Source organism: Paramormyrops kingsleyae, chromosome 1 (genome assembly GCF_048594095.1).
Source record: "Paramormyrops kingsleyae isolate MSU_618 chromosome 1, PKINGS_0.4, whole genome shotgun sequence".
In the NCBI taxonomy this organism is placed as follows: domain Eukaryota; kingdom Metazoa; phylum Chordata; class Actinopteri; order Osteoglossiformes; family Mormyridae; genus Paramormyrops; species Paramormyrops kingsleyae.
The window spans coordinates 32,015,895-32,039,948 of record NC_132797.1 but is presented as its reverse complement, the minus strand read 5'-3'; the positions used below and the strand labels follow the sequence as shown (position 1 = coordinate 32,039,948).

Genomic DNA, 24,054 nt, shown 5'->3' with positions numbered 1-24,054 from the left:
AGGGGTCAATAAAGCAGACAGAGATGCATGGATGGGGGTTAATAAAGCAGACAGAGATGCGCAGTTAGCGTTAAATATGGAAGATAGAGATGCGCGGATAGGGTTTAATATAGCGCAGAAAGTGATGCGCAGATTTAATAGGGCAGACAGAGATACGCGGACGGGGTCAATAAAGCAGACGGAGATGCGCGGTAGGGTTTAATAGGGCAGACGGAGATGCGCAGATAAGGTTTAATGGGGCAGAGAGATGCGCATATAGACGCTTTAATAAAGGCTACTATTGGATGCGCACTGTGTCATCATTTAATCAGGTGAGCTGGAAAAACTGCTGATGCAGCCATGGGAAAAGCCAGGCGGACCGGGGAACAGTAAAGGAAGGGAAAGGAGGGGGACTGGACAGCCATCGCAGCGGCGACATCGTGCCGGAACCCGCTTGATCTTTAACGCTTCATCCCCGTCTTTGACTCCTACTTAGATCCCGCTGGAGGATGAGCACAGAGATGGAAAAGCACCCCGATAATAGGAAGTTTTTCGAAAGCCTCTGTGGGGCTGGAAAAGCCATCGCCGTGCTGACGAGCGGAGGAGATGCGCAAGGTAACCACACTGGGTGACATTGGCCTCGACCCGTAACATCCACATTAAATACAGCGAGTCGCAGATAATAACATCGACCGTATCGCAGACAGTCGCAGAGCAAACCGTTTCATAAGCGGCTGCCGCAAATTGAATTAATATTTCGATGTATTATTATTTCAGCTGCTGTGCGAATCATTTCATCATCGTATGCAGCCCTGTCGTCGTCCCCCGTTGCTTATTAACATGCCCGTCTATCTGTCACTGAGAAATTCACTTTTTAGACAGATGCATACCAGAGTCTTGCATCAGTAAACCAGCATCACTGCATTGCGGGGGCGGATTTCCGTCAGTTACCGTTTATTAATAAACTGCAGTTTTGAATTTAGAAAGCAGTAAGTGTTTAATTGGAATCTAGGCTCTATATTAAGTAAAACAATAGAGACCTATGAATAGGGGAATATTTCTCCTAATCCATATAATGATTACCGCGTGCGTGACGTCGGTGCTGTGGTAAACAGCAATTCCCTTTTAGCCGGATGACGTCTATGGATGCGCCTGAAGAAGCCGCCATACCATACAGGACTCCGCAGGACTAGTGATTTATGACCTTCCTGGTAGAGCTAAAAGGTGCTGGGGGAAAAAGTACCTTGGGGGTTAACATTTTTACCTTGCCCATGAAAAGTACAGTGGAAGGTGGTAAAGATCACATTTTCATATTTTCCTTTTCATATCATGACTATAGGCTAATATTACAATTGATCGACTTTAATATTGCCCCAGTATTTATGGTTTTCCATAGAACTTGCCATGACTGACATCTTTACGTGCCACAATACCGCAAAAGGCGTAATAGGCATTGGTAATACAGACGCTCCTCTACTTGCAAATGAGATACGTTCCGAACGGCCGTTCGTAATTTGAAATGTTCGTAAGTCGTTATTCACCATCATTTTAAGGATATACGCAAGTACAGATAACTAGGATATGCTGGGAGTCCCCACGCTACGCTGCTGCGTGGCGGGAGTAGCGGCCAGAAGTCGTACTAGGCGGAACTGCCGCGCAGAACGAAAAAAATATGTTGCGGACAGGAAACGGGAGCCCAATGAACACAATTTGGACTTACAGTCCTCTTTGTTCGTATGTCTGAAAGTTCGTAAAATAAAAGTTCATAAGTAGAGGAGCGTCTGTACTAAATCTCTCCTTATTTAACTGTTAACTTAAGCAAGTCGGTATGTAAAAATGTATTTCATTTGATGGGATCTCAGTGTGTTTATCAAATTACTTTTCTAATGTGGGACAGCTGCTTTAATGTCATTATGAGTTTGTTGATTGCTTCCTAGCAACAATAATAAAGCATAATTTAGTTATTTAAAGTATGCCAATTAGGATAACACCTTGAATAGAGACCATAATCCAGTACACACTAATTAATCTGGTACAGCTTCTATTGTCTGCTTGTTCCGCATTAATGAAGAATATTTGAGAGAAAGGAGGGAACAAATCCTGTGACATGCGTGGAGAATTGATAAACCATAATGTGTGAAGGTGTGAGGTGAGTGTTAAGTATTGTCAAAAATTTATAGAGTATCCTTCAATAATTAATAAGATTTATACAGAGCAATGTCAAATCTACTTTGACCTTTTATTGAGTATACTCTTCGGTGGTATCAAAGCTCACCTGAAACTGTTGTGTCCTACCTGAAAGCCACTATGGTTTAGCAGATAACCTTCTGAGAGCTCCGTGGAGCTGGACCTGTGCAGGCTTGACACACCCTTCTGCGGCCTGAACCCCCAGGCTGTGGTAGAGCTCACTGGCATCAGTCTGGATCATCATGATCACTGTTGGGAGTAATCGGGCTGCTGGTCATGTTTACCTCAAGGGTACTCAGTCCTTTCGTTTAGGACCCTCTTGCTCTTCTCTCTGCTGGTGGGTGGTATTCCCTAGGAAACAGCTGACAGCCAAGCTTTGAAGAACCTTTATGGGATGTGTGTTTGATGGGTTTGCGGGGTGCTGTGTTGATCATTCTTGGTGTTGATTGTTGACCCTGCTTTGTGTTGACCATTGAGAATGTTTGTTTTCGTTCATCGTTTGCCTCTGTAGGGATGAATGCTGCCGTCCGTGCTGTCATCCGAATGGGAATCTACGTTGGAGCTAAAGTCTACTTCATTCATGAAGTCAGTTATATACCAATATATGTTATATAATACACTGATATACTGAATTTATATGCCTTCTGAGGGAGAATCAGCTCTGATCTAGTGGTAAATATCGTAAATTTTACAGAAGAGCTTCTGTTTTTTTTATTTTATATTTAAATTTGTTTAAATTTTGCATTTTAACTTGTTGCTGTTTGTCAGTCCTGCACAAATGGACACCGTTAGCTGATGCGCTATCCTGGGACATGCGTAATGTTGAACCAAATAATGCCGCTTAATTGGTTTAATAAAGTCCTGGTTGGTGCAGAGGCGGAGCTTGATTAAGTGTGTTCCCGTCCGCTTCCTTGTAGGGTTATCAGGGCATGGTGGACGGTGGTGAGAATATTAAGGAGGCGAAGTGGGAGAGCGTGTCCAGCGTTTTGCAGATGGTGAGCGGGTATGGAGGGCTTTCCTGCCTGAGTGCTCAGCTGCTTGTGGGTATTTACATTGCAGCGTTTCTTAGGATTTTAAGATGAGTTTTTGATGATTGACCAATAATTGAATGTATCACCTTCTGTAGTTAAATGCGGCCACCCTGTCAGTGTAGGTTGAGATGCATCAGGGCTGCATTCCGCTTGAGCGAGTGCAGTGTCCACTGTCTGCCACCAGGGCGGCACTGTCATTGGCAGCGCCCGCTGCAGCGAGTTCCGCACGCGTGAGGGCCGCCTGAAAGCCGCCCTCCACCTGGTGCAGCGTGGCATCACCAACCTGTGCGTCATTGGTGGCGACGGCAGCCTAACTGGGGCCAACCTCTTCAGGGAAGAGTGGAGCGGCCTGCTGGAGGAGCTGGTGCAGCAAGGTACAGCATTGGGGGGGGGCAGACCATGTGGGTGGGTCACTATAAAAACACAGGGCTGGAGATGAGCTACTCTGAATGCTGTCAAGGACTGAGTGGTGCATCCCAGAAACATTGACATCCATCCATCAACCTATCCGTCCGTATTCCAACTGCCAATCCTGCTTAGAGTCGGGGGGGTGGAGCCTATCCCAGGTAGCATAGGGCTCAACCTTAATTGGAGATATCCAGGATCAGTCAACCTTTTTTGAATAGTCAAAATTAGAGATTCACAAAAATCATTTGATGAAATCATTGATGAATTTGTAAAATGTGTTTCCCCTGGCTTGGCTTGTGTTGGTCAAATCTGATATAACTCTGTTTTAATAAAGTTTAAATAAAGTTTCTCTAACCCCGACATCTTTCAGGGGAGATCGAGGAAGAGGCTGCTAGCACATACTCCGCCCTTCACATTGTGGGGATGGTCGGCTCCATCGACAATGACTTCTGTGGCACCGACATGACCATTGGCACAGACTCCGCCCTGCACCGGATCATTGAGGTTGTGGATGCGATCATGACCACTGCCCAGAGGTAGCCCCGGTCCCCCAAGACGTCTTTTTGCTGACATCAAATTCTGCATTTTTATCTATTTGTTCATGACCGAACATACTGTGGTTGATTCTCTTTAGCCATCAAAGGACCTTTGTGCTGGAGGTTATGGGCAGGCATTGTGGGTAAGACCCTTCTCTGCATGTTAGTAGCCATCACCACGACAGATCTGAAATGTGCATGTCTCTAGCTGAAAGCTATTCTGGAAGGCTTGTGTAGGCTTAATTATTACCTTGCCAGAAGGGTTGATTAATCTGATCTAGCTGTAATTAAACACAGCGATTAAGAGATGAAGTTGTGAGCGTTTCCTGCAGGTACCTGGCGTTGGTCAGTGCTCTGGCATGTGGAGCAGACTGGGTGCTGATCCCCGAGATGCCCCCAGATGATGGCTGGGAAGAGAAGATGTGCAGGAAGCTGTCGGAGGTGAGTGGCGCCCACTAGTTCTCCCTGCTGGTACTGCATCAGGCCTTTAACCAGCTAATTCCATATATAACGCAGATATAAAAATAAATGTTGCGGGAACGATAGACACTAAGTACTGCACTGCCATTGTCCAGACTCGATCTCGAGGCTCAAGGCTGAACATCATCATAGTTGCTGAAGGAGCTACTGACAAGCACGGAACGACCATCACCTCTGACTATGTAAAGGATGTGAGTCCCAGAATGAGCTCTCAGATGTGTGGGCTGTAGGGAAGGATCTCTCCCATTTCCATGCGGAAAGTGGGGTCCAAGTTAGTGTTTTTGTGTTGTCAAAAATTAATATTAATTATGACATTTGTAATAGAGACAAAAACGGCACATTCATGCTGTATACATGTTTCTTAACACTAAAATGGTGGCAGGTTTAGGGTCAGACTGGTCTCAGTGTTGCTGACGTGTTGGCGTTTTCTTTCCCAGCTTGTCGTACGGTGCATGGGGTTCGACACCCGTGTGACCATCCTGGGCCATGTGCAGAGAGGCGGCACGCCCTCAGCCTTCGACAGGATCCTGGTAATTCCTAACACTGTCCCGTGTGCCTGTGGTCAGTATTGCGGCTGCATTCTGCCCCTCTTGGCGTGTAGATGCAGGCTGTGATCAGATTCTGTCACTGCTGTGTCATACCGGACAGTGATCCCGATCCAGGCTGTAAGTCTTTTTTCAGTTCTGTTGGTTGAAGTATTTGTCCCCCCCAGGCAAGCCGAATGGGTGTGGAGGCAGTCCTGGCTCTGCTGGGGGCCTCCCCGAGCACCGAGGCCTGCGTCGTGTCGCTCTGCGGTAACCAGGCAGTGCGGCTCCCCCTCATGGAGTGCGTGCAGATGGTGCGTTCCCACTCCTGGACCCGGTTGTGTCTCTTGGACCATCATACTCCGCCTGGGAACGTGTAGTTGTAATGTTCAGGGCATCCAGAGCAGGCATGCATTGGCATGTAGTAAAATATCTCCCAAAATAACTTTTATTACCGATCAGGCATGTGGCCAGGGAGTAAAATTATTCTCCCTCAAAATTTTGGTTCAGCACCCTGGATGAGAACCTGCACCCCAAACCTCATTGATGAAATATACAGAGGGTTGTTGGACCATCCCCCCCCCCCCCCCCACAAAATTTAATTCTGGCTATTAGCTTGGTCCAGAGACATTTGAAGCATATTTGACATGTAAAAGGCATAACCTACATTGTTTTCAATCTACGCTACAAAGCAGGGCTGTTTAGAACATGGGGCACTAAAAATGATCTTTTTTCTGTTGTTGCCCGTGTAGGTTTTATAATTTTAGTTTTCAAATTAGCTTGTGTTTTAAAGTTAGCAAAGTCAGCATGTCCTACTGATGCTGGGATGGGTTACGTATTTCAACCCAAAGAGGTACTGCTCCAGTGAATTGGTGTCTGACTCGACCTTTTTGACCTTTGACAGCCTACCATCCCGTCCATGTGTCCTCTGATGTAGAAGCCAGACCACAACCTTTTAGATGGTAATTAATCCATAGGAGGGGGGTGGTGCAGTGGTTCACACTGTTGCCTCACACCTCTGGGAGGAGGGTTCGAGTCTCTGCCCTGGCTCCATATGCGTTGAGTTTGCATGTTCTCCCTGTGTCATCACGGGGTTTCCTCCGGGTCCTCTGGTTTCTCCCCACAGTCCCAAAGCATGCTGAGATTAACTGGAGTTACCAAACTGTGCATATGTGAGTGCGCCCTGTGATGGGTTGGTGGCCCATCCTGGGTTGTTCACTGCCTTGAACCCATAGCCTCCAAAATATGTTCTGGACCCCGTGTGACCCTAAAGAGGAGAAGTGGTTAAAGAAGATGGATGGATGGACGGATGGATGGATGATGCATAGGAACTGACCTTGGTGGGAGGTTGTGGGAGGAGATGCCACATACTGTACCTGTGTCCATAGATGGATGGGTGGGTGAAATGAAGAGTGATTGGTTGGATGATGTATTTTTTTAAACAGACTCAGGAGGTGCAGAAGGCCATGGACGAGAGGAAGTTTGAAGAAGCTGTGAAACTGCGTGGCAGGTCTGTACCATACTGAAGACACCCCCTACTGGCCTCCCCCCACCCCAGGTCCTGGAGGCGAGCTGGAACGCGGTCGGAAAAGGGAAACGATAAAAGGAGCAGCCGAGTGGAAAATTACACGGGGGAGCACTGCGTTTCCGGCTCGTCTGAGGTTACGGTGCGCGACCGCATCTGGGGAACGCGTTCACTCCCAGCGAGACGGCGTGCTGGCCGACCGTGATAACGGGGGGGTACGGCGTTGGCAGAAACTGCGCCGGTAACAACCCCTCACCTCTGCAAAGGCATTATCCAAGTGATGGTGAATACCAGCCAAGCATCTGTGTTCAGGGACTGTAATCCCCATTGTAGCGTGGTGTCTGGCCTGTGTGACACAAAGAGGGCCGGCCTTGAGGCTTTCTGCGCTTTTGTTCCATGAATGCAGGAGTTTTGAAAACAACCTGAAGACCTACAAACTTCTGGCTCACCGGAAACCAGAATCTCAGCTCCCACATGTAAGTGTGCCTGTGCCGTACGGAATCTCAGAAGCCAACCGTAAGTGTCCCTGTGCCGTACGGAATCTCAGCAACCAAACGTAAGTGTCCCTGTGCCGTACAGAATCTCAGCAACCAAACGTAAGTGTGCCTGTGCCGTACGGAATCTCAGCAACCAAACGTAAGTGTCCCTGTGCCGTACAGAATCTCAGCAACCAAACGTAAGTGTGCCTGTGCCGTACGGAATCTCAGAAGCCAAACGTAAGTGTGCCTGTGCCGTACGGAATCTCAGCAACCAAACGTAAGTGTCCCTGTGCCGTACAGAATCTCAGCAACCAAACGTAAGTGTGCCTGTGCCGTACGGAATCTCAGCAACCAAACGTAAGTGTGCCTGTGCCGTACGGAATCTCAGAAGCCAAACGTAAGTGTGCCTGTGCCGTACGGAATCTCAGAAACCAAACGTAAGTGTGCCTGTGCCGTACGGAATCTCAGAAACCAAACGTAAGTGTGCCTGTGCCGTACAGAATCTCAGCTCCCACACGTAAGTGTCCCTGTGCCGTACAGAATCTCAGTTTCCAAACGTAAGTGTGCCTGTGCCGTACGGAATCTCAGCTCCCACACGTAAGTGTCCCTGTGCCGTACAGAATCTCAGCTCCCACACGTAAGTGTCCCTGTGCCGTACAGAATCTCAGTTTCCAAACGTAAGTGTGCCTGTGCCATTAAGAATCTCAGCTCCTACATATAAGTGTAACTGTGTCTATCGGTCTGTCTGTATGCCTGCCTGACTCTCTGTCTATCATCTGTACAGTGATTTTGCTCCAGAGAACTTTATAGAAGGGGCTTTATTACAGTTTTTCTTGGTTGATTTGACATATTTCATGAAACATGCTTAACATTCTGAAGACTATAAGAGCATTTCTCAAAACAGTTCATGCATATAGCACAACACTATGGTTTAGCTGCAAAAACCTGTAATTTACCCAAAACAATTAATTCATGTCAAACGTAAATAATTCCATCAATGAATTAGTCAGTGCCACCGAAATGAAACCACGTGAGTCAAAATACTTACATATATTGTCAAGATGTCAGTGTTAACATGCTCCTGAGCTCCAAACTTCTGAATGATAATCATTTTTCTCTTTCTCAGTGTCACTGATTGATCATTTTTCTTTAGCAAACTATTTATTCATTTCAAAGACGCCAGCAGTTTCACCAATGCAAGGCTCTACATTACAGTATGTAAAGTTCACTGGCAAGAGAAAGCACTCACACGCACACATATTTTCCTCAGATCTCAAGACATGGTACAATAGTAAACAAAAAAGTCACACAGCAGTATAAGAACAAAATCCTGTTCTGAAACATAGCAATGCCTTATCAATATTTTGCAAGTGGTGGCTTGCCATGATCCATGATCACATACAGATGTACTTTTGGGTGTAAAATTATTACACTGGGAAATTACATCATCTATTTTGACCAACAAGACTAAAGAAATTGAAAATTGTGTCAAATGATGACAATTGTACAAAACCATTTGCATATATGTACTAAAAGATTTGCATTCTGCTGTGCCGAAATGACGTTATGGTTTGGGGATTATACTTGCTATTTTGCAAATGTTAATTGTCATTTTAAAAATGCTCCAAAGCAATCGAGAACGACTGCCATACTAATGACTTGTTGCTTAGTGACCAGGCAAACCTGGCTGGTATTCTTCTGAGATGCAGATCTGTCCCCCCCCCCAACCCCAGAGCTCCTTCAACGTGGCTGTCCTGAATGTGGGGGCCCCGGCGGCAGGCATGAACGCGGCGGTCCGCTCGGCAGTCAGGGTGGGCATCTCCGAGGGACACAAGATGTTCGCGGTCTATGATGGCTTCGAGGGCTTCTACAATGGACAGGTCCGCCTTTCATTACTGTCATTTCTGCCCTGACAGACAGGTACCACACCCACTAATAGCAAAACACTGTTAGCTTAGCACTGGTTAGCCTGGTGTTTTATACCCCTGGTACATAAGACTTTACCAACATAATATAACCTAATTTATGACTTCCTGTTACATTAAACTAGTCAGCAACAAATTGCCACCCACTGACGCTTCTAAAGCCCAGATTCTCCCGTTACCAATGTCAGTAGATGCTTATTTTTGAATGTATCCACCCATTTGCCATCCATGAAGCATTTTACTTAATGTCCAGTAGAAGGCGCTGTGCTGCTTTAGCCCACATCTTACTCTCTATGCACGGTCCTACCCCTGCGGTGTCTCAAAGCCACTCGGTAAAAGGATTCCATTAGATAGGTCTGTAAGCTAATTAGTCTCACAATCTCCACAGTGTGTCCCATGGCAGTGGTGTTTACACTGACGAGCGTCTTGATGGCCATTTAATTTCACTGGAAGCTCAGCCTAGCAGGACTTGGACCTGACAGCTGTGTGTTTGTGATGGATGATCCACCTCATTTCTATGTCGCTTTGGACAAAAGCGTCTGCTGAATACATTTAAAGCCAATTTGTCCAGAAGCAATGAGCTCCTGGGGACAGAGGATTTAAAACAACTAATGTCATATCTTAGATATCGGGATAACACAGGATAATACCTGTACTAGCTTACTCCATGTTCCTTGAACTTTCTGTTACATTTAATAATTGTCGTATTATACTGTATTCTTGCTTTGTTTGGTTGACGTTGTGTTGCTCCTGCTCCTGCTCCTGCTCCTGCTCCAGCTTACACTCGTACCTGGGTATTCAGTGGAAGCTCAGCTTAGCTACACTTACGGTTAATCGACTCCTTGACACCATGAATTTTGTAATGTGCTACTTGCTTTGGAAAAATGCATCTGTTAAATTAAATAAATGTCAATGAAGGTAAAGATACATTTCAGATCTGCTATGGTAGTAAAAGTAATTCACACAGTGCCTTACTATTAGAATTACATAACTTTCCACGATTGTTTTCACGTGCTGCTAACCCCAACCCTGCTGACTCGTCCAGAGGAAACGTGTAAATGACTCCTCTGCACTTTGCCCGCTTTCCACCCTCAGATCAAGGCGGTGAAATGGGCTGATGTGGGGGGATGGACCGGACAAGGCGGATCACTGTTAGGAACAAAACGGTAAGGCTTTAATTAGCGTAGCACTCACTTTGATGTTGTAATAACGCCATTTAATTGTGATATTGAGCTTCCATAAACTCTTGTCTGTCGGTACTGTCAGTACATTCAGCTGGCTGGATCTGCAATTCTTTTTGGTGGAGATCCTCTCCACAACCCCCTCAACGTGAAGTGCCATTTCGTACATCTTCTGGGGTGTGGCGCTGAGAGCACATCTGAGAATATGCCCCATTGTGTTGAGATAAGAGATGGCAGAACAAATTACTAGTGTAATAAAATGTAAACCAAAGCTTTCATACTTTGGAAACAAACACCAAAGACATGGTCATGTTAATTAATTCCAGGACACTTCCTGGGAAGCACCTGGACAAGATTGCGGAGCAGATGAGGAAACACAACATTAATGCTTTACTTGTGATTGGAGGGTTTGAGGTATGTAGTTAACGTGTTATAAATTAGGAAGCCTTAGGAACGCAAATTAGCAGTAACTGACAGGCCGTGAATTTTCATGTGAGTGTCAGTAGTATGTGTTAGGTCTCTGTTTTCTATGTCTGCCGTGTTTCACGGTGAAACGGCAGTACAGACATGGAGGTGGCCCTTTTGGTGATTTAGTGACACCCACTTTTCACCAGTGGGAAGAAAGCATCAGCGCCCTGGTGCCTTGTGTTCACCGCAGGCGCTGGAGAGCTTGCTGCAGCTTCACGAGGCTCGTCTGCATTTCGAGGAATTCTGCGTGCCGCTCTGCATGCTGCCAGCCACCATCAGCAACAACGTGCCGGGCACGGACCTCACCATCGGCGCCGATACTGCCCTCAACGCCATCGTGGAAGTGAGCGAGAATTCAATTACTGAAAAACATGGTGAAAAACGTGGTTAATTTCCTTCTTCATCTGGCGCCGGGTGGTCTTCATCTGAAGTGTCTTTGCATTGTTCTGTGATGTGCTCCATTCTCTGGCTTGCTGGAGAAGGATCTGGAGAAGTTCTGTATGGCTTTCTCACAGAACACTGTGATTTCAGACATGTGACCGCATCAAGCAGTCCGCCAGCGGCACCAAGCGGAGGGTCTTCATCATTGAGACCATGGGGGGTTTCTGTGGGTACCTGGCCAGCATGGCGGGGCTGGCCTCAGGGGCGGACGCAGCCTATGTTTACGAGGAACCTTTCGATATCAGAGACTTGCAGGTATGTGTAGAAATGAATGAGTTTACCTTGGGCTACCTTGGGGTTTCTATAGTCAATACTGCTTTTTTCCCCTCTCTCAAGAATGTGCCCTTGAGTTTAAGCACATGATTATTGACCAAATTGTTTTGCTTCGAAATTAGTGTTCCTCAAACTTTATGAAGTGCTGATAAAATCTGAAAGAGAGTGATTAGACCAAACTTATTTGTTATTGGTTTACGCAAACTGGTGTAGATCGGTGTGACCTTTGACACCCTATGAGAAGACAAACAAGACAGAAGATGGGATGTCTGAGGATTGATGTGTGATCTTTAAATTTCAGTCAAACGTGGAGCACTTGACAGAAAAGATGAAGACGAGCATCCAGAGAGGTCTGGTCCTGAGGTAACATCATCACACTTGTCTAGATAGCTGCCAGGAGACGTTCTTTTCCTCAAACCCTGGACGTCAAGTTCAAGTTTGTCGTTGCAGAAATGAAAACTCCAACAAGAACTATACAACGGACTTCATTTATCAGCTGTACACCGAAGAAGGAAAAGGCGTGTTTGACTGCAGGAAGAATGTTCTGGGTCACATGCAGCAGGTAAGGATAACGATTTAATGAGAGGCACTGCTTCCCGGTGTTGGGGGTGGTTTTTGGCAGCTCAATGGGTTGGGGTACTGTGCTAATGATATATAGGTTATTGATTCAAACCCCGGAGTTTGCAGATATCACAATTGGGCTCTTGGGCAAGGTCCTTAACCATCAGCTGTTCCAAAGTGCAACCTGACCCTGCTTTTTCACTCCTGAAAGGGAGGAGCACCATCTCCCTTTGACAGGAATTTCGGTACAAAGATATCGGCCAAAGCTATGCAGTGGATTTCTAGGAAGCTTAAGGAGAGCTACAGACAAGGTGAGATGTGTCTATGCTTGCAACCTTCACTGGTCAAAATGGGACCAACAAATTAAAGGGATGTTAAATAGCCTGTGTGCACTGCTCCACATGGCATGATTAATCGCTCAACGAGGGCTGGCACAAAGATGCCTAAATGGTTCAGCCTCCCGGTAAAAGCTGGTTAATGATATTAACTCCAGGCAAACAGCTTCATTATTTGGGTTTGCACAACCTCAAACATACGGAGGACATAAAGCTGCCGTCTTGCATGTGATGTGGTCTGATATTTACATTATTGCTTGCATTTTAATCCGTTTGTTTAACTTATCAGTGCAATTCCCTCTGCTTTGTTTTTCTTGCTGAATGCCTCTTATACGGATCACTTAAGATGAAGGTATGAAGTATATATTTACAATGTGTGCCAGGCTGCTAACTTGTAGGTGTTTGAGGTAAAATGGGATTTCATCTTTGTGTGTGTTTGTGTGTGTGTGACATCCCCTACAGGGCGTGTGTTCACCAGCGCAGAGGACACAGCCTGCCTGCTGGGAATGCGCCGTCGCGCTCTTGTCTTCCAGCCCGTGGTGCAGCTGAAGGATGACACTGACTTTGTGTAAGCCTCTCCCACATGTACCCACCTCCCGTCTGCCACTACAGGTTCATGTACCCCTTTGTGCTCTGCCCACAGCCACAGGATCCCAAAGGAGCAGTGGTGGCTCAAACTGCGCCCTCTGATGAAGATCCTGGCCAAGTACAAGACCAGCTACGACATCTCCGACTCAGGCCAGCTGGAGCACGTGGTGCGGAATCAGTCCAAGGAGTCTGAAGCATCCACCATCTGATCTCGGCTCTGGCTCCGCCCACATGGTTTCTCCATTGGTTAGACCGATAGTATGGCTTTGTCCCCTCGCTCTTGTGTACCTGCAAACCTTGTGTTATTCTAGGAAAGTAACTCACTTTGTAGTTTGGGAGCCAGAGGGGCTGTGCTCCTACCACTGACCTCCATGTATTAGAACCTTCCAGCTATGTCAGGGTAGATCATACTGCAGATCCTTCAAACTGGAGATATATTAGGAACACCAACACAGTATTCATGTTCAAACAGTAACGCTAATGTTTTGTGAAGATTATCTCGTGTTGGTGTGTGTTTATTTACCCAAGTGGCCTTGCAGCATTTATCAATCCATTTGGACCCATCAGACCATCTGGGAAAAGTTGACTAATGGAATGTGAATGGGGATGAAATGGACTAAAGACGCACAGATATGTGTCAGACTATAACTGTTTAAAAAGCTGAAATTTTATTAGCTGTGCATAATAATTGATCATGGATTAAAAATCTGTGCAGCCAAGGAAAATGTACAGAAACCAACAGAGGGTTTGAATGTGTGTACAAACTGTAGGTTGTTCTATACATTGACAGTTCTGAATATCAGAAGTTTGTTGTGCAGGAGTATTTAGCCCAGCGGCTATGAAAGGTTCTTGTAAACGTATCTGAATAACATCACTGAAGGCGATGATCCTCTGATTGATCTCCATGATTCTTAATTATCTTACAACCCAGGATGGATCCCTCCTGATATTTTCATTTTCCGCACCGAGGATAGCTACTCCATGTATCTGCTGTCCAACTCCAAGATATCTGTGACAACAAACACGTTAATGTTACCACGTGATAGTTACATCTGTATTTGTATTTATACACGTTATCTGTATCAGCCAAGGCCATGATTAAACTCCACCTACACATGAATTCACTGAAAGGTGTCTGTGTGAATGTTTTAGATAAAGGGTTTTTGATAGTTACCTGGTTGCCACGGTGATCAAGTCCTGCTTTGTTACAGCGAAGAGTCGCTCCCTGTGTTCCTGCTTCAGCTCATCTGAGACGCCATTCAGGAAGTGGTCCATACCTAAAGCGGTCAGTAAGTCACATGACCTGAAGGGAACAAGCCTCTCACATAGAGAGCTCAGTCTGATGTGCTCCACTAGGGGGCGCCATCCAGCAGAAGCCACCTGCCTTTATTACACGGTGCCACTGGCACATCCACAGCGGCGAATGCCGACAGTTTAGCCTTGTCAACGTCCTGCTGAGAGAACTTCCCATTCTTCGCCCATTCCACAGCACGACTGAAGGCGGACAGCGTCTGCATGCAGTTTGGGTCCCTGTGGGGAGGTGAAGTGGTGAAATTAAGTTTATTTGCAGCTGTTTTATGACTGAAAAAGACCTGGGATACTGGCTCATGCAGTACCCAGTGTATCAATTCCTGTATATTATCATAAATGGCAGTAAGACGGTTGTGGTCAGTAATATTAAGCTCACATTAATGGGTCAGGTTGACAGCTTCCCACCTGTACGAATAAAAGGAGAAAAGGCCGCTGTGGTCCATCATAGCTCCGCCCCCATAAGCTCCACCCTTTTCCCTGATTTCTCCATGTAGGAACTTTGTCGTCATCATGTGACTCAGTATCACAAGACTAAATGAAATGCAGAGAAAAATAACCACAGTGTAGAAATTAAAGTGTATCTATGGGTATCTATGGTGTATCTTTCACCTCAGGGTCAGTATTACGAAATCTAAACCTATAACCCAAAGTCTAGGGGGCCAGATGCCAGGACAGGACAGGCTCTTTCCAAACGCCCAAGGAGATACAACGCTGCATGATGACACAAGAGTGAGGAACAGCGGCACCACCAGGCCGTTCAATGTTTTGGTGGCACAGTGAGCGTGATGACCAGCGTGAGGAGAGCGGCGCCATTTTCGGCTCCTAAAGGTTTGTATTACCTAGCATAGCCCTGGTGTGTGAAAGGAACCGTACGGACACTTTCACCAATGAAGTTCACAGGAAATGGAAGTTCGAAGTAGGTCTTCATCTGGCAGGGCGTGAAGGTCGGCTCCTGAAAAAGGGACATAGAGGAGTTCCTTGCAGGAAGCCTCAGATCCTGCCCCTTCGAAGGTGAGAGACCCTCCTTTTATCCTGTCTACTGAGACTACTTTGCCACTTGGGCTGGATGAGGAGGGTGATGGGAGGTTAACAGGCTGCTGAAATAGGAATCAACCGTAACATCCAACATGTACCAACCAAGACTTAAACATGCATTACAGATCCCCAGGGCTAAAAGTGCCATTGATGCTTAACAATGTACACATCACATACACCAACTGTAAACATTACCACACCCCCTTCGGGTGTCTGTCGGTACTGTCAGTACCTCAGTAACATTCAGCTGGCTGGATCTGCAATTCTTTTTGGTGGAGATCCTCTCCACAAACTCCTCAACGTGAAGTGCCATTTTGGACATCCTCTGGGGTGTGGCATTGAGAGCACATCTGAGAACAAGCCCCATTGTGTTGAGATGACAGATGGCAGAACAAATATTTGACCACAGTCTGATATGTCTGGTATGTTCAGGAGTGGAACACAGCTGGATATTGTAAAGGGGATCATAACACTATGTAGGTAGGTTAGGTGATGCATCCTGACCTCATGTCCTGTTGGTCGAGGATGTATTTCTTTATCTCAAGCATCTTTTGAAGGACAACGTTGAGGTCGGGCAGGTTCACAATCCGTTTAATAAATTGCACCTTTAATGAATCAACCATTAATGACTTACAATGATGCACCTAACACGTTGCTTTATCGTGGTTGGCATCCTGGTACATCTTACCTGATCCATTCCATCAAAGGTCTCCTGAAGCTTCCCGGCTGATGTCAAGGTGTGGCCTGCCCTCGTCATGGCATATCTATGTCCGGAGCTGGAGATCCCATTGGACAGCTCTTGGGCAGATATCATCACCAGCACTCTCAGGCGCTCCTCATCCTCAAAATTAGGGCTGGGACAGATGTATACATTACTAACTATGTCCATAAGGTGGTGTCCTCCATTTCCAAGCATGTACTTAATAATTTCCCATCTTCAAGTATTAAAACAAAGCGCTTCATATGTTAAGGCTTTGACGACCCCTAACCTGTTGAATATTTCAGCCCAGAGGTCAAACATGGCAGAGATATTTCTTTCCAGACAGGAAGACGTGAGGAGAATTCCCTAGAATGAAATTAAGCTCATTTTCTTCACAGGAATTAGCAACCCATTTCTGGTTATGATGGGTAATCATTTAAAAGATCCATACCCACGTTTAAAATCAACATACTCCAGGTGGGTAAAACAGCACCTGAACAACCCAGAGACAGCATCCTTCCAGCATGGTAAGGGCTGTGAAGGCTAAGATTTACCTGCTCGTAAGTGTCCAGGTTTCCAGGGTCAGTGACAACCTGTGGAGAGACCACCATCCCCCCAGTCTTCATCTCCATCTGCTGCGACTGCTGTCTGTAATCCAGACTTCCACAACCTAGCCTGCAATGGCAAACCCCTCTATCAAACTCCTGGGACACCAGGTAAAAATACATCTCAACAAAACAATTTTACCTGAATCGTTTCATTGTGACATCTTTAAACTCCCTTACTTTGTGATGATGTTGCAGAAGAGTGGAATGTAAATCTTCAGGTCCTCGGGCAGCGTCTTCAGGCCGCACAGTGCTCGGAAATACACCATCCCATTTGTGGGTTGGGGACTGTACTGTACTGGAACCCCAGCTGAACGGGAACATGGAATACTGACCCATGACAAATCCAAGGCCTACCAGTGACCATCAACACACAGAGAGCTCTAGAACCGGCCTGAACAACTACTACAGCATTACCAAGGTCTATGTTTTCATACAAATTGTGTGTATGTGTACATAAATACATACACATTCCAGTAATTACTTCAGTACAACATTTGGCCAACATCATTATTTAAGCCTGCAGGTAAAGTCCACCAGGTTCCAAGTCTATCCATCCAGTACCCAGAACTCAGCAGTTCCTTAACTGGATATATACCTGCCATCCCCATCTCTAAAGGAGTGGCTGTGATCACTGGTGCAACATCAGACACTTTGAGAGATGGGAGGCAGGAGGCATCCTGGGTTGAGCCCTGAATAGTCAGAAGCTGTAGGCCTTCAAAGAAAAAAACATACAAAGCACATCTTACTGGACAATCAGAAACTGCCAGTCACATTTATGTGCCTTTAAACATTGGGTTCTTATTTCTTAAGTTGACCTGCACCTCTTTGCACAGATATACCCTTTGGTTCTTGAGTTGTCATTCAGCAATTCGTAATAGAAGCTACAGTATGAGGGCTTCTTACCACATTATGTGATGTGAGATGCTCTGAGTAACTGCAGTCTTTGATACAAAGTTACTGACATGCAGAGGAATCAAACTCGAGGACAAACTGAACCGAAATCTATGTGGCGACACTGAAGACATTTGCCTTTCTCGCGGATCTCCTTCCTGTCGCCATCGGACAGAGTCCGGACTTTTTGCTGGAGTTTCTCCTCCTCAGCCCTCCTCTGCTCCTCAAAATACAGCTGATCCGGGCTCATGGACAGAGTCAGTCTGTGCTTGTTGTCCTGCATGCGACAGCATACTCATTACCATACATATGCCACCCATCAATAGGCAGCTCTCCAATCAGAAACGCTACCTTGAAATACTGCTTGATTTTCTCTTGAAGGTAGCGGGGATTATCCTTCAGGCACTGCTTGAATTGCGTTACGTTGTCGCCGATCCTCAACATTGGCACCGGGTCTCCGTCGTGATTCCAGCAAGGTGCAATATACTATGTTTTTACACAAGAAATGATGCATGCTTCTCACTCGTAGCATGTTTTATGAAGATACAGAGTTACATTGTGCATTATGAGAGGAAACATAACTGCAGATAACATGTTTTCAATGGGCATCCATTAGCCAGGGTTCGTTTAAGGTCCAGTACTTACAAATGCTAAAGCCAGACCAAAATGTGTGGATTGATGCTTCAACTGGATTTCGATTTTGTGTAAAAGGGCTTCAATCCTCTCTTCTTCAAAGCCAGAGCTTTTTAAAATCACGCCAAGAAGATAAAAGCAAAGCAGTGTTACAGAGAATGAACTTTAAAATCACTGTTACTTCATGGGCAACCTCACTGACAAAGAGCAATAATATTTTGAAATAAGTTATATTTTCTTCAATAAGTGATATATATGTACAGCACTGTGCAAAAGTCTTAGGCAGGCAGAGAAAATGATGTTTAGATTATCCTTGTGTTGGTGTAAAACTATGATATTATGCCTGTCAAAGTGTGTCAGCTTAGCCATTTCAGAACCTCTGCTAAAATCACCCCAGTATTTGCAGCAACCATCCAGTGCAGCCATGTATTTTTTGACTTGGCCACTAGCACACCTCATATAGCTAGTCAATCTTTTTAAACTTTTTAAACCAATTTATTTAATTAGTTAATTGAGCTGTTGGCGAAATTTTACAAAATCATGGAACGGCTGAGGTGCCACTGAGGAGAGGTTTGGGAACTGAAGCGGTGTTCATCTAGATAGATATAGTTCAACTAGATATCAGTAACTTTTTAAAAAACAGAAGAAATGATTACTAGTTTTTATTGTGTTACTCTTAATTTGCACATGTTCTAATGTTAAATTGTGTTTTTGTTCTAAGCCAAAGTACACCTGCCACCCAGATAAACAGCTTTAAGCATTTATTTGGACTGCCTAAGACTTTTGCACAGTACTGTACAGTGATACCTCAGAACTCAAACTTAATCCGTTCAGAACTCCGGATCGAATCCTAAAAAGTTCGGGTTCTGATCGAATTTTCCCCATAAGAAATAATGGAAAACCAATAAATTGGTTCCCGGCCCCAAAAAATTACACCTACATATGTTTTTTTAGCATTTAAACACAAAATGAACCGGATAAATCAAAAAGAGCATATACTGTAGTGAACACATCTAAGGACATTTATCAAAACAGTAATTTATAAAGTAAGAAAATAAATGTATCCAAACAATGTGTAAAGTTAAAAAAAACAATGTGTAAAGTTAAAAAAAACAATGTGTCCTGCCCCGATTGTCTGCTCCTTCCGTGTGCCACGCCCCCACGTTAACCCCGTGTGATCAGCTGTTTCTGGTTGTTTTCATTAGCCCTCTGTATTTTGTCCACGTTTCAGTTTGTTTCCCCAGTCCGGTCATTGTATTGTCCGTCTGCGTTTTGCCTGCCTTACCTGTAATTACACCCTGTATTCCCCGATACCCTGACGTCTGCGCCTTTATCTCTGTTCTGTCCCCGCTTGGCATAACAATATTATTATAATTAAATGTATTAAAGGTTTATTATTCATATTAAAATAATTAATAAATCTTTATTTCAAAATGTATTTTATTATATAATAATAATTACTGTTACTGTCTAAATGTATTTTTACTGTTTAAATATGTATTCAGCTTTCGTAAACATACACAATGCCATCACAGCGAACGCGAGGCTGAGACTCAAGCTTTATATATACACACCAAATGTGTGTGTGTGTGTATATATATATATATATATATATATATATATATATATATATATATATATATATATATATAGAGAGAGAGAGAGAGAGAGAGAGAGAGAGAGAGAGTATATATTGGTGAAGAATACCTTCGCCATACTCTATTTATGTATCTGGAGTATATATACAGGTAATCGTCGACTTACGACCTACTGTATGCGACTTATGACTGATTGACTTTACGAACGTTGCGAGACCGAAGATACCAATGGCCATGACTGCGCTGGGCAGGAGTGCTGCCCAGTGTGAGTGTATGACAGTTTCTGCCCCAACAGCGAGCAGCAATGAACTTAGAAAATGATATATGATATGATAATAAGGTTAAAAAAAACCAAACATTATGACGTAAAGATCATTAACTTCACTACACGATATACTATACATATGATCATTTTCCATATATTATAAAGGGCCGATTTATGACCAAATTGACTTACGACCGGCTAGTCGGAACTGATCGCGGTCATAAGTCGACAACAACCTTTATATATTGGGACTAATGACCTGTCATTTTGAAATTTCTGTTGCTGCCATTATGATAATGACGATTCTTACGCTTCAACGTGGTCTATGGTTTGGAGGATGATACTTTTAATTCTCTCCATGTCTTTCTCAGATATTCCCTGTAAGCCAATGGAGAATGATGTTTCCCTTTTACTTCCATCGTATCTGAAAATAAACAAGACGACAGCAGTGATTAAACTGTTGGAGAAACATGTGGATGTTTTTGCACATCCTCATCACTGGGAATGAATAAAAACAATTCAAACCCACCCCGTGATGGAGGAGAAGGCACTTCCGAGCTTGGGTTCAATCAGCGCCTTGTAAAATGGCGAGTTGGGTCCAGTTACCATCAGCGAGGACAGAAGGTTCAGTGTGAAGGATTCAAACGTATCTGTGACGCTGGGCAAAGATTTCAGCAGTGTCACCAACGCTTGCTTATTACTGTAATGTGAAAAAAGATGTGACAAAACATTGCTAGTTTGGTGTATCTGACAGTGGGTGACCACAAAATGGTACGCACTCTCCGAGAAGGTAGCTCACAGTCAGGCAACTCTGCTTAGAAGGTTCCGGGGCCAAAGGGTTGGAGCCACACCTTATGTGGTACTCCCTCTGGAAGCGCAAAAAGACGGGGTCAGGGTTTACTAGGGTAGTCTCCATGGCTACAATTATGAGCAGTACTGTCAAAGTTCATTCACAAACAAAAGTCACATTTATTGTTCCCACGGTAACTGAAGCAGCACTTATTGATATAACGTGATTGAATGACCATTCTCTGTTTTCTGTTTAAAGGAAGTCTCCTTCCTGATCCACCCACGACAAACTCACAGGACATTGCCAGCGGGGTTGCGGGGGCACAGCAGTGTCGGGGTCGATGCGATCAAACCTGGATAGCGCCTGCTCCTCGATCTGCTTCAGATGCTGCTCGAGAGGTAGGTCACCATAAGTGAAGAACCTGAAAAAGCACCAAAGTTTCTGTATATACTAACATGCACTTTTTCCCATAGACAAAGATCTTGATTATAGCAAGTAACGAAATAACCATCTGAGAGCAAGTGGTCCAGCTACAGAAGAATCTGCCTTTTTTACAGATGCTCTTGTGGTTGGTGTGATAGTTCTGGCCTGATGGTTCTGGGCAATACCTCGCGTTGCTAGGGTGATAGTGTCTGGTGTGGAACCACCTCAGCTGCTCCCAGGAGAGGTCGGGTATGGATAAGGGATCTCCAGCCGAGACCACTGAGTAGGTGTGGGCTGGGAGGAGCTTGTTCTGGAGGTGCTGAGCGAAGAGACTCTCGCTGTGAGCCTGAAAGGGTGAGCTAGGTAAGGCTGGTGAAACTCCTGCTGCAAAATAACCCCAGCACAGCCTAACCCGTGAGTTTGTTGTTTAATTCATATTATTCAGTAAGATCATTTAGGTCCCCAAGGACTGGGTTGAGAAAAACCGATTTGGGTAATTAAACATCACAACAAATTATAGAATTAAGTTTTAATAACATATTCCTACAAAAACATGCACACTTCCAGTTTTGCAAGGCAATTATCGTTTTATTTGTTTGATTGTTTTTATTATTACATGTTTTTATTCTTCACTGTGACTTACAAAAGCCCCCTTCATTTCATTGAAGACGACGCCTTTAAACACCAGCGGAGAATCTGGATCGGTGGGATTCTCACTCTCCAGCCTCCATCCCTCCTGCCTGTACGAACAGAAAAAGCCACTAAATTGAGGCTCCTCATGGCATGGATCCCTCCTATTGGTCCCCGGACTCAGAGCATGAAGCGAGGTGCAGCCATTGGCCACGCAGGCTGCCCCAGTAGCAGACTTACCAAAAATCCAACTCATGGAGGCTTGGGAAAAACACGGCATCCAAATAAACGGAGAGGAGATTCTGGAAATCTTTCCCGTTTTGCGTGGAAAATGGATATATAGTGTAATCACTTGCTGAAATAACAGTACACAAAGGCAACAATACAGAAAATTTTGTAAGATATAAAAATAGAATAGAACAGAATATCTTTATAGACTGTCCCCAACTTACAACTCTGTTGCATTCTGACAGACATACATTGAAACTGACATATGTCAGAATTTGGATAATCTCACTGACTTTTTGGTGTGAGGATGAAACTGGAATATGTATGTGAGACCAGGAAGGCTGCACTACCAGTTAATATGTCACCGCAGCAGTTAACAAGCAGCACGCAATAGGTGATATATCGCTGCCAAGCGTACAGCCGCCTGAATTTATTTCTACATACGCTTACTTCATTTTCTTTTCATTTTTCAAAAAGGCAGTCTTTGTTCACATGTGCAAGTCATTGTGTGTCGCATAGGTGGCAAGTCAGGGACAGTCTGTACTGTTTTGCTGAATAGTTAACTAAGTAATGCAATCAAATATTGCATTTAGGAGCATTAAGCGTAACAGTGTAAGATTTTTAAAAATTAGCATTCAGCAATGCAGCTTGCCACATTCTAAGTTGTGGCGTGTCTGTCGCAGGACCTGTGAAGGCATTCATGAAGGTGGCCAGGGAGTGGCTCATCATCCTGAAGAAGGGGTCTCGGCAGGGATACTTGTGCGAGCCGCAAAGCACTGTGTGCTCCAGGACGTGCGGCACCCCGGTGCTGTCCCTCGGCGTCGTGCGGAATTGAACGCTGTGCGGAACAGACGCCGGACACACATGATGCAGCTGGACACGCCACACACAGACGCCACCTGTCGTCATGCCACAAAGGGCGGCTCCCTGAGGCATTGGGGAGGTTTCTGCCTCCCACAAGATGTTTCAAAAACTAAATGAATAGCTGTACTCTGAACATGGCCTTCATACCTGAAGAGGTTATTGGAGTCATCTCGGGCTAGGTGCAGGACCTCAGCTCCGGTGACATTGTGGCTCAGCTGCACAGCCGTGAGACACAGATCAGGAACAGGTGTGACCTGAATTGGAGAATCAGAATATAGCCCTGAATGTTCTGTACTGAGATATTTATATGGACTGGGTAGATTGTGGAACTGAATTGCCCTTCAGGGATAGATAAAGTTATCTGAATACTGAATAAAAGAGACAGAGTTACAGGCACCACGTGTGGTTTAAGACGTTAGATTATCAGACTTACCTGCCTCACTCTAAAGCCATGTATGCTTTGTCCAGCCTTATAAGACAGAGCCTTCTCCGTCACAGATGTACTGTGGTGTCTCCATGATTTCTGTACCTTAATACTAAGCACACAATGTCAACAGCTCAGGAGAACTCTGCAAAATAACTTTCCTTCCATATTAAATTATTTAAAAATTATTTTAAAAATATTACGCGCTAATTACAGGTTGACAGATTATGTAGGCAGCTTGTTACTGCAATTTAACAAGTGCTATCATGCTGCTGCTGATTATTATTAAAGGTTAATCCTGATTGGCGGCTCATTATGGAGGTACTCACTTTAAATATCGAAGTTTCCACAGTAAAATGTTAGTTTGTCTATGCATGATCGGACGACTGCAACATTTAAGAGGTGTTACAAAACACCACATCAACGCCAATTTCAGCGCTCCACCCCGTCCGCGCAGGCGCAGACACCTGAGCCCAGGCTCCGCCCCAATCGCCTTGAATCCTCTCTTCCCATTGGCTGCGCGGCTGAAGGACGGCAACTGGGGTTGGCTGCCGCGCTTTGGCAGCGTAAGGTCGGTGGTCAGTCCGTTGTCGAGGCGTACAGAAAACTTTTGCAGCCGCAGAATTATTCTATTTCTGCACATGGAGCTTTGTGAGCGTAACAGTGAGATGACTGCAAAGCCACCTTCGAGTCTGTGTGTGAGTCGTCCAGTGTCACCTTTCTCTCACCTGAG

At 45.0% G+C, this 24,054-nt stretch overlaps 2 protein-coding genes and 1 long non-coding RNA gene across 8 annotated transcripts in view; 2 read left to right on the top strand and 1 right to left on the bottom strand.

Moving 5' to 3' along the window:
* LOC111840734 (ATP-dependent 6-phosphofructokinase, platelet type-like) lies at window positions 1-14,045 on the top strand. Of its 2 annotated transcripts, XM_023805892.2 has the most exons (23): window positions 1-311; window positions 476-594; window positions 2,678-2,751; window positions 3,084-3,161; window positions 3,382-3,571; window positions 3,976-4,141; window positions 4,240-4,284; window positions 4,474-4,582; window positions 4,717-4,812; window positions 5,059-5,151; window positions 5,334-5,459; window positions 6,591-6,655; window positions 7,077-7,146; window positions 8,883-9,029; window positions 10,170-10,240; window positions 10,582-10,669; window positions 10,914-11,066; window positions 11,255-11,419; window positions 11,739-11,800; window positions 11,888-11,999; window positions 12,210-12,309; window positions 12,796-12,901; window positions 12,977-14,045. In XM_023805892.2, exons 1-23 carry the CDS (start codon window positions 235-237, stop codon window positions 13,128-13,130), a joined length of 2,466 nt encoding a protein of 821 aa, XP_023661660.2. In that variant the 5' UTR covers window positions 1-234; the 3' UTR covers window positions 13,131-14,045. The 2 variants fall into 2 exon arrangements, with proteins under 2 accessions (XP_023661660.2, XP_072569927.1); XM_072713826.1 differs by lacking the exons at window positions 1-311; window positions 476-594 and adding an exon at window positions 1,705-1,805.
* LOC111840733 (presequence protease, mitochondrial-like) lies at window positions 13,569-23,964 on the bottom strand. Of its 2 annotated transcripts, XM_023805889.2 has the most exons (26): window positions 23,651-23,964; window positions 23,331-23,433; window positions 23,045-23,151; window positions 22,720-22,871; window positions 22,046-22,160; window positions 21,819-21,915; window positions 21,361-21,521; window positions 21,047-21,173; window positions 20,742-20,830; window positions 20,492-20,620; window positions 20,273-20,386; window positions 18,112-18,208; window positions 17,818-17,952; window positions 17,605-17,743; window positions 17,171-17,287; window positions 16,753-16,882; window positions 16,522-16,642; window positions 16,257-16,333; window positions 15,956-16,121; window positions 15,772-15,872; window positions 15,500-15,617; window positions 15,072-15,184; window positions 14,638-14,763; window positions 14,306-14,451; window positions 14,096-14,198; window positions 13,569-13,930 (listed from the first exon to the last, which is right to left on the bottom strand). In XM_023805889.2, the coding sequence occupies exons 1-26, from the start codon at window positions 23,962-23,964 to the stop codon at window positions 13,837-13,839; spliced, it is 3,291 nt and encodes a 1,096-aa protein (XP_023661657.2). In that variant the 3' UTR covers window positions 13,569-13,836. The 2 variants fall into 2 exon arrangements, with proteins under 2 accessions (XP_023661657.2, XP_023661658.2); XM_023805890.2 differs by lacking the exons at window positions 13,569-13,930; window positions 14,096-14,198 and having other exon boundaries at window positions 14,349-14,451; window positions 14,609-14,763.
* LOC111840736 (uncharacterized) overlaps window positions 23,918-24,054 on the top strand; it is a 98,864-nt gene continuing 98,727 nt past the window's right edge. For all 4 annotated transcript variants that reach the window (XR_011992218.1, XR_011992217.1, XR_011992216.1 and 1 more), the window contains exon 1: window positions 23,918-24,054. This is a non-coding gene — a long non-coding RNA (uncharacterized lncRNA).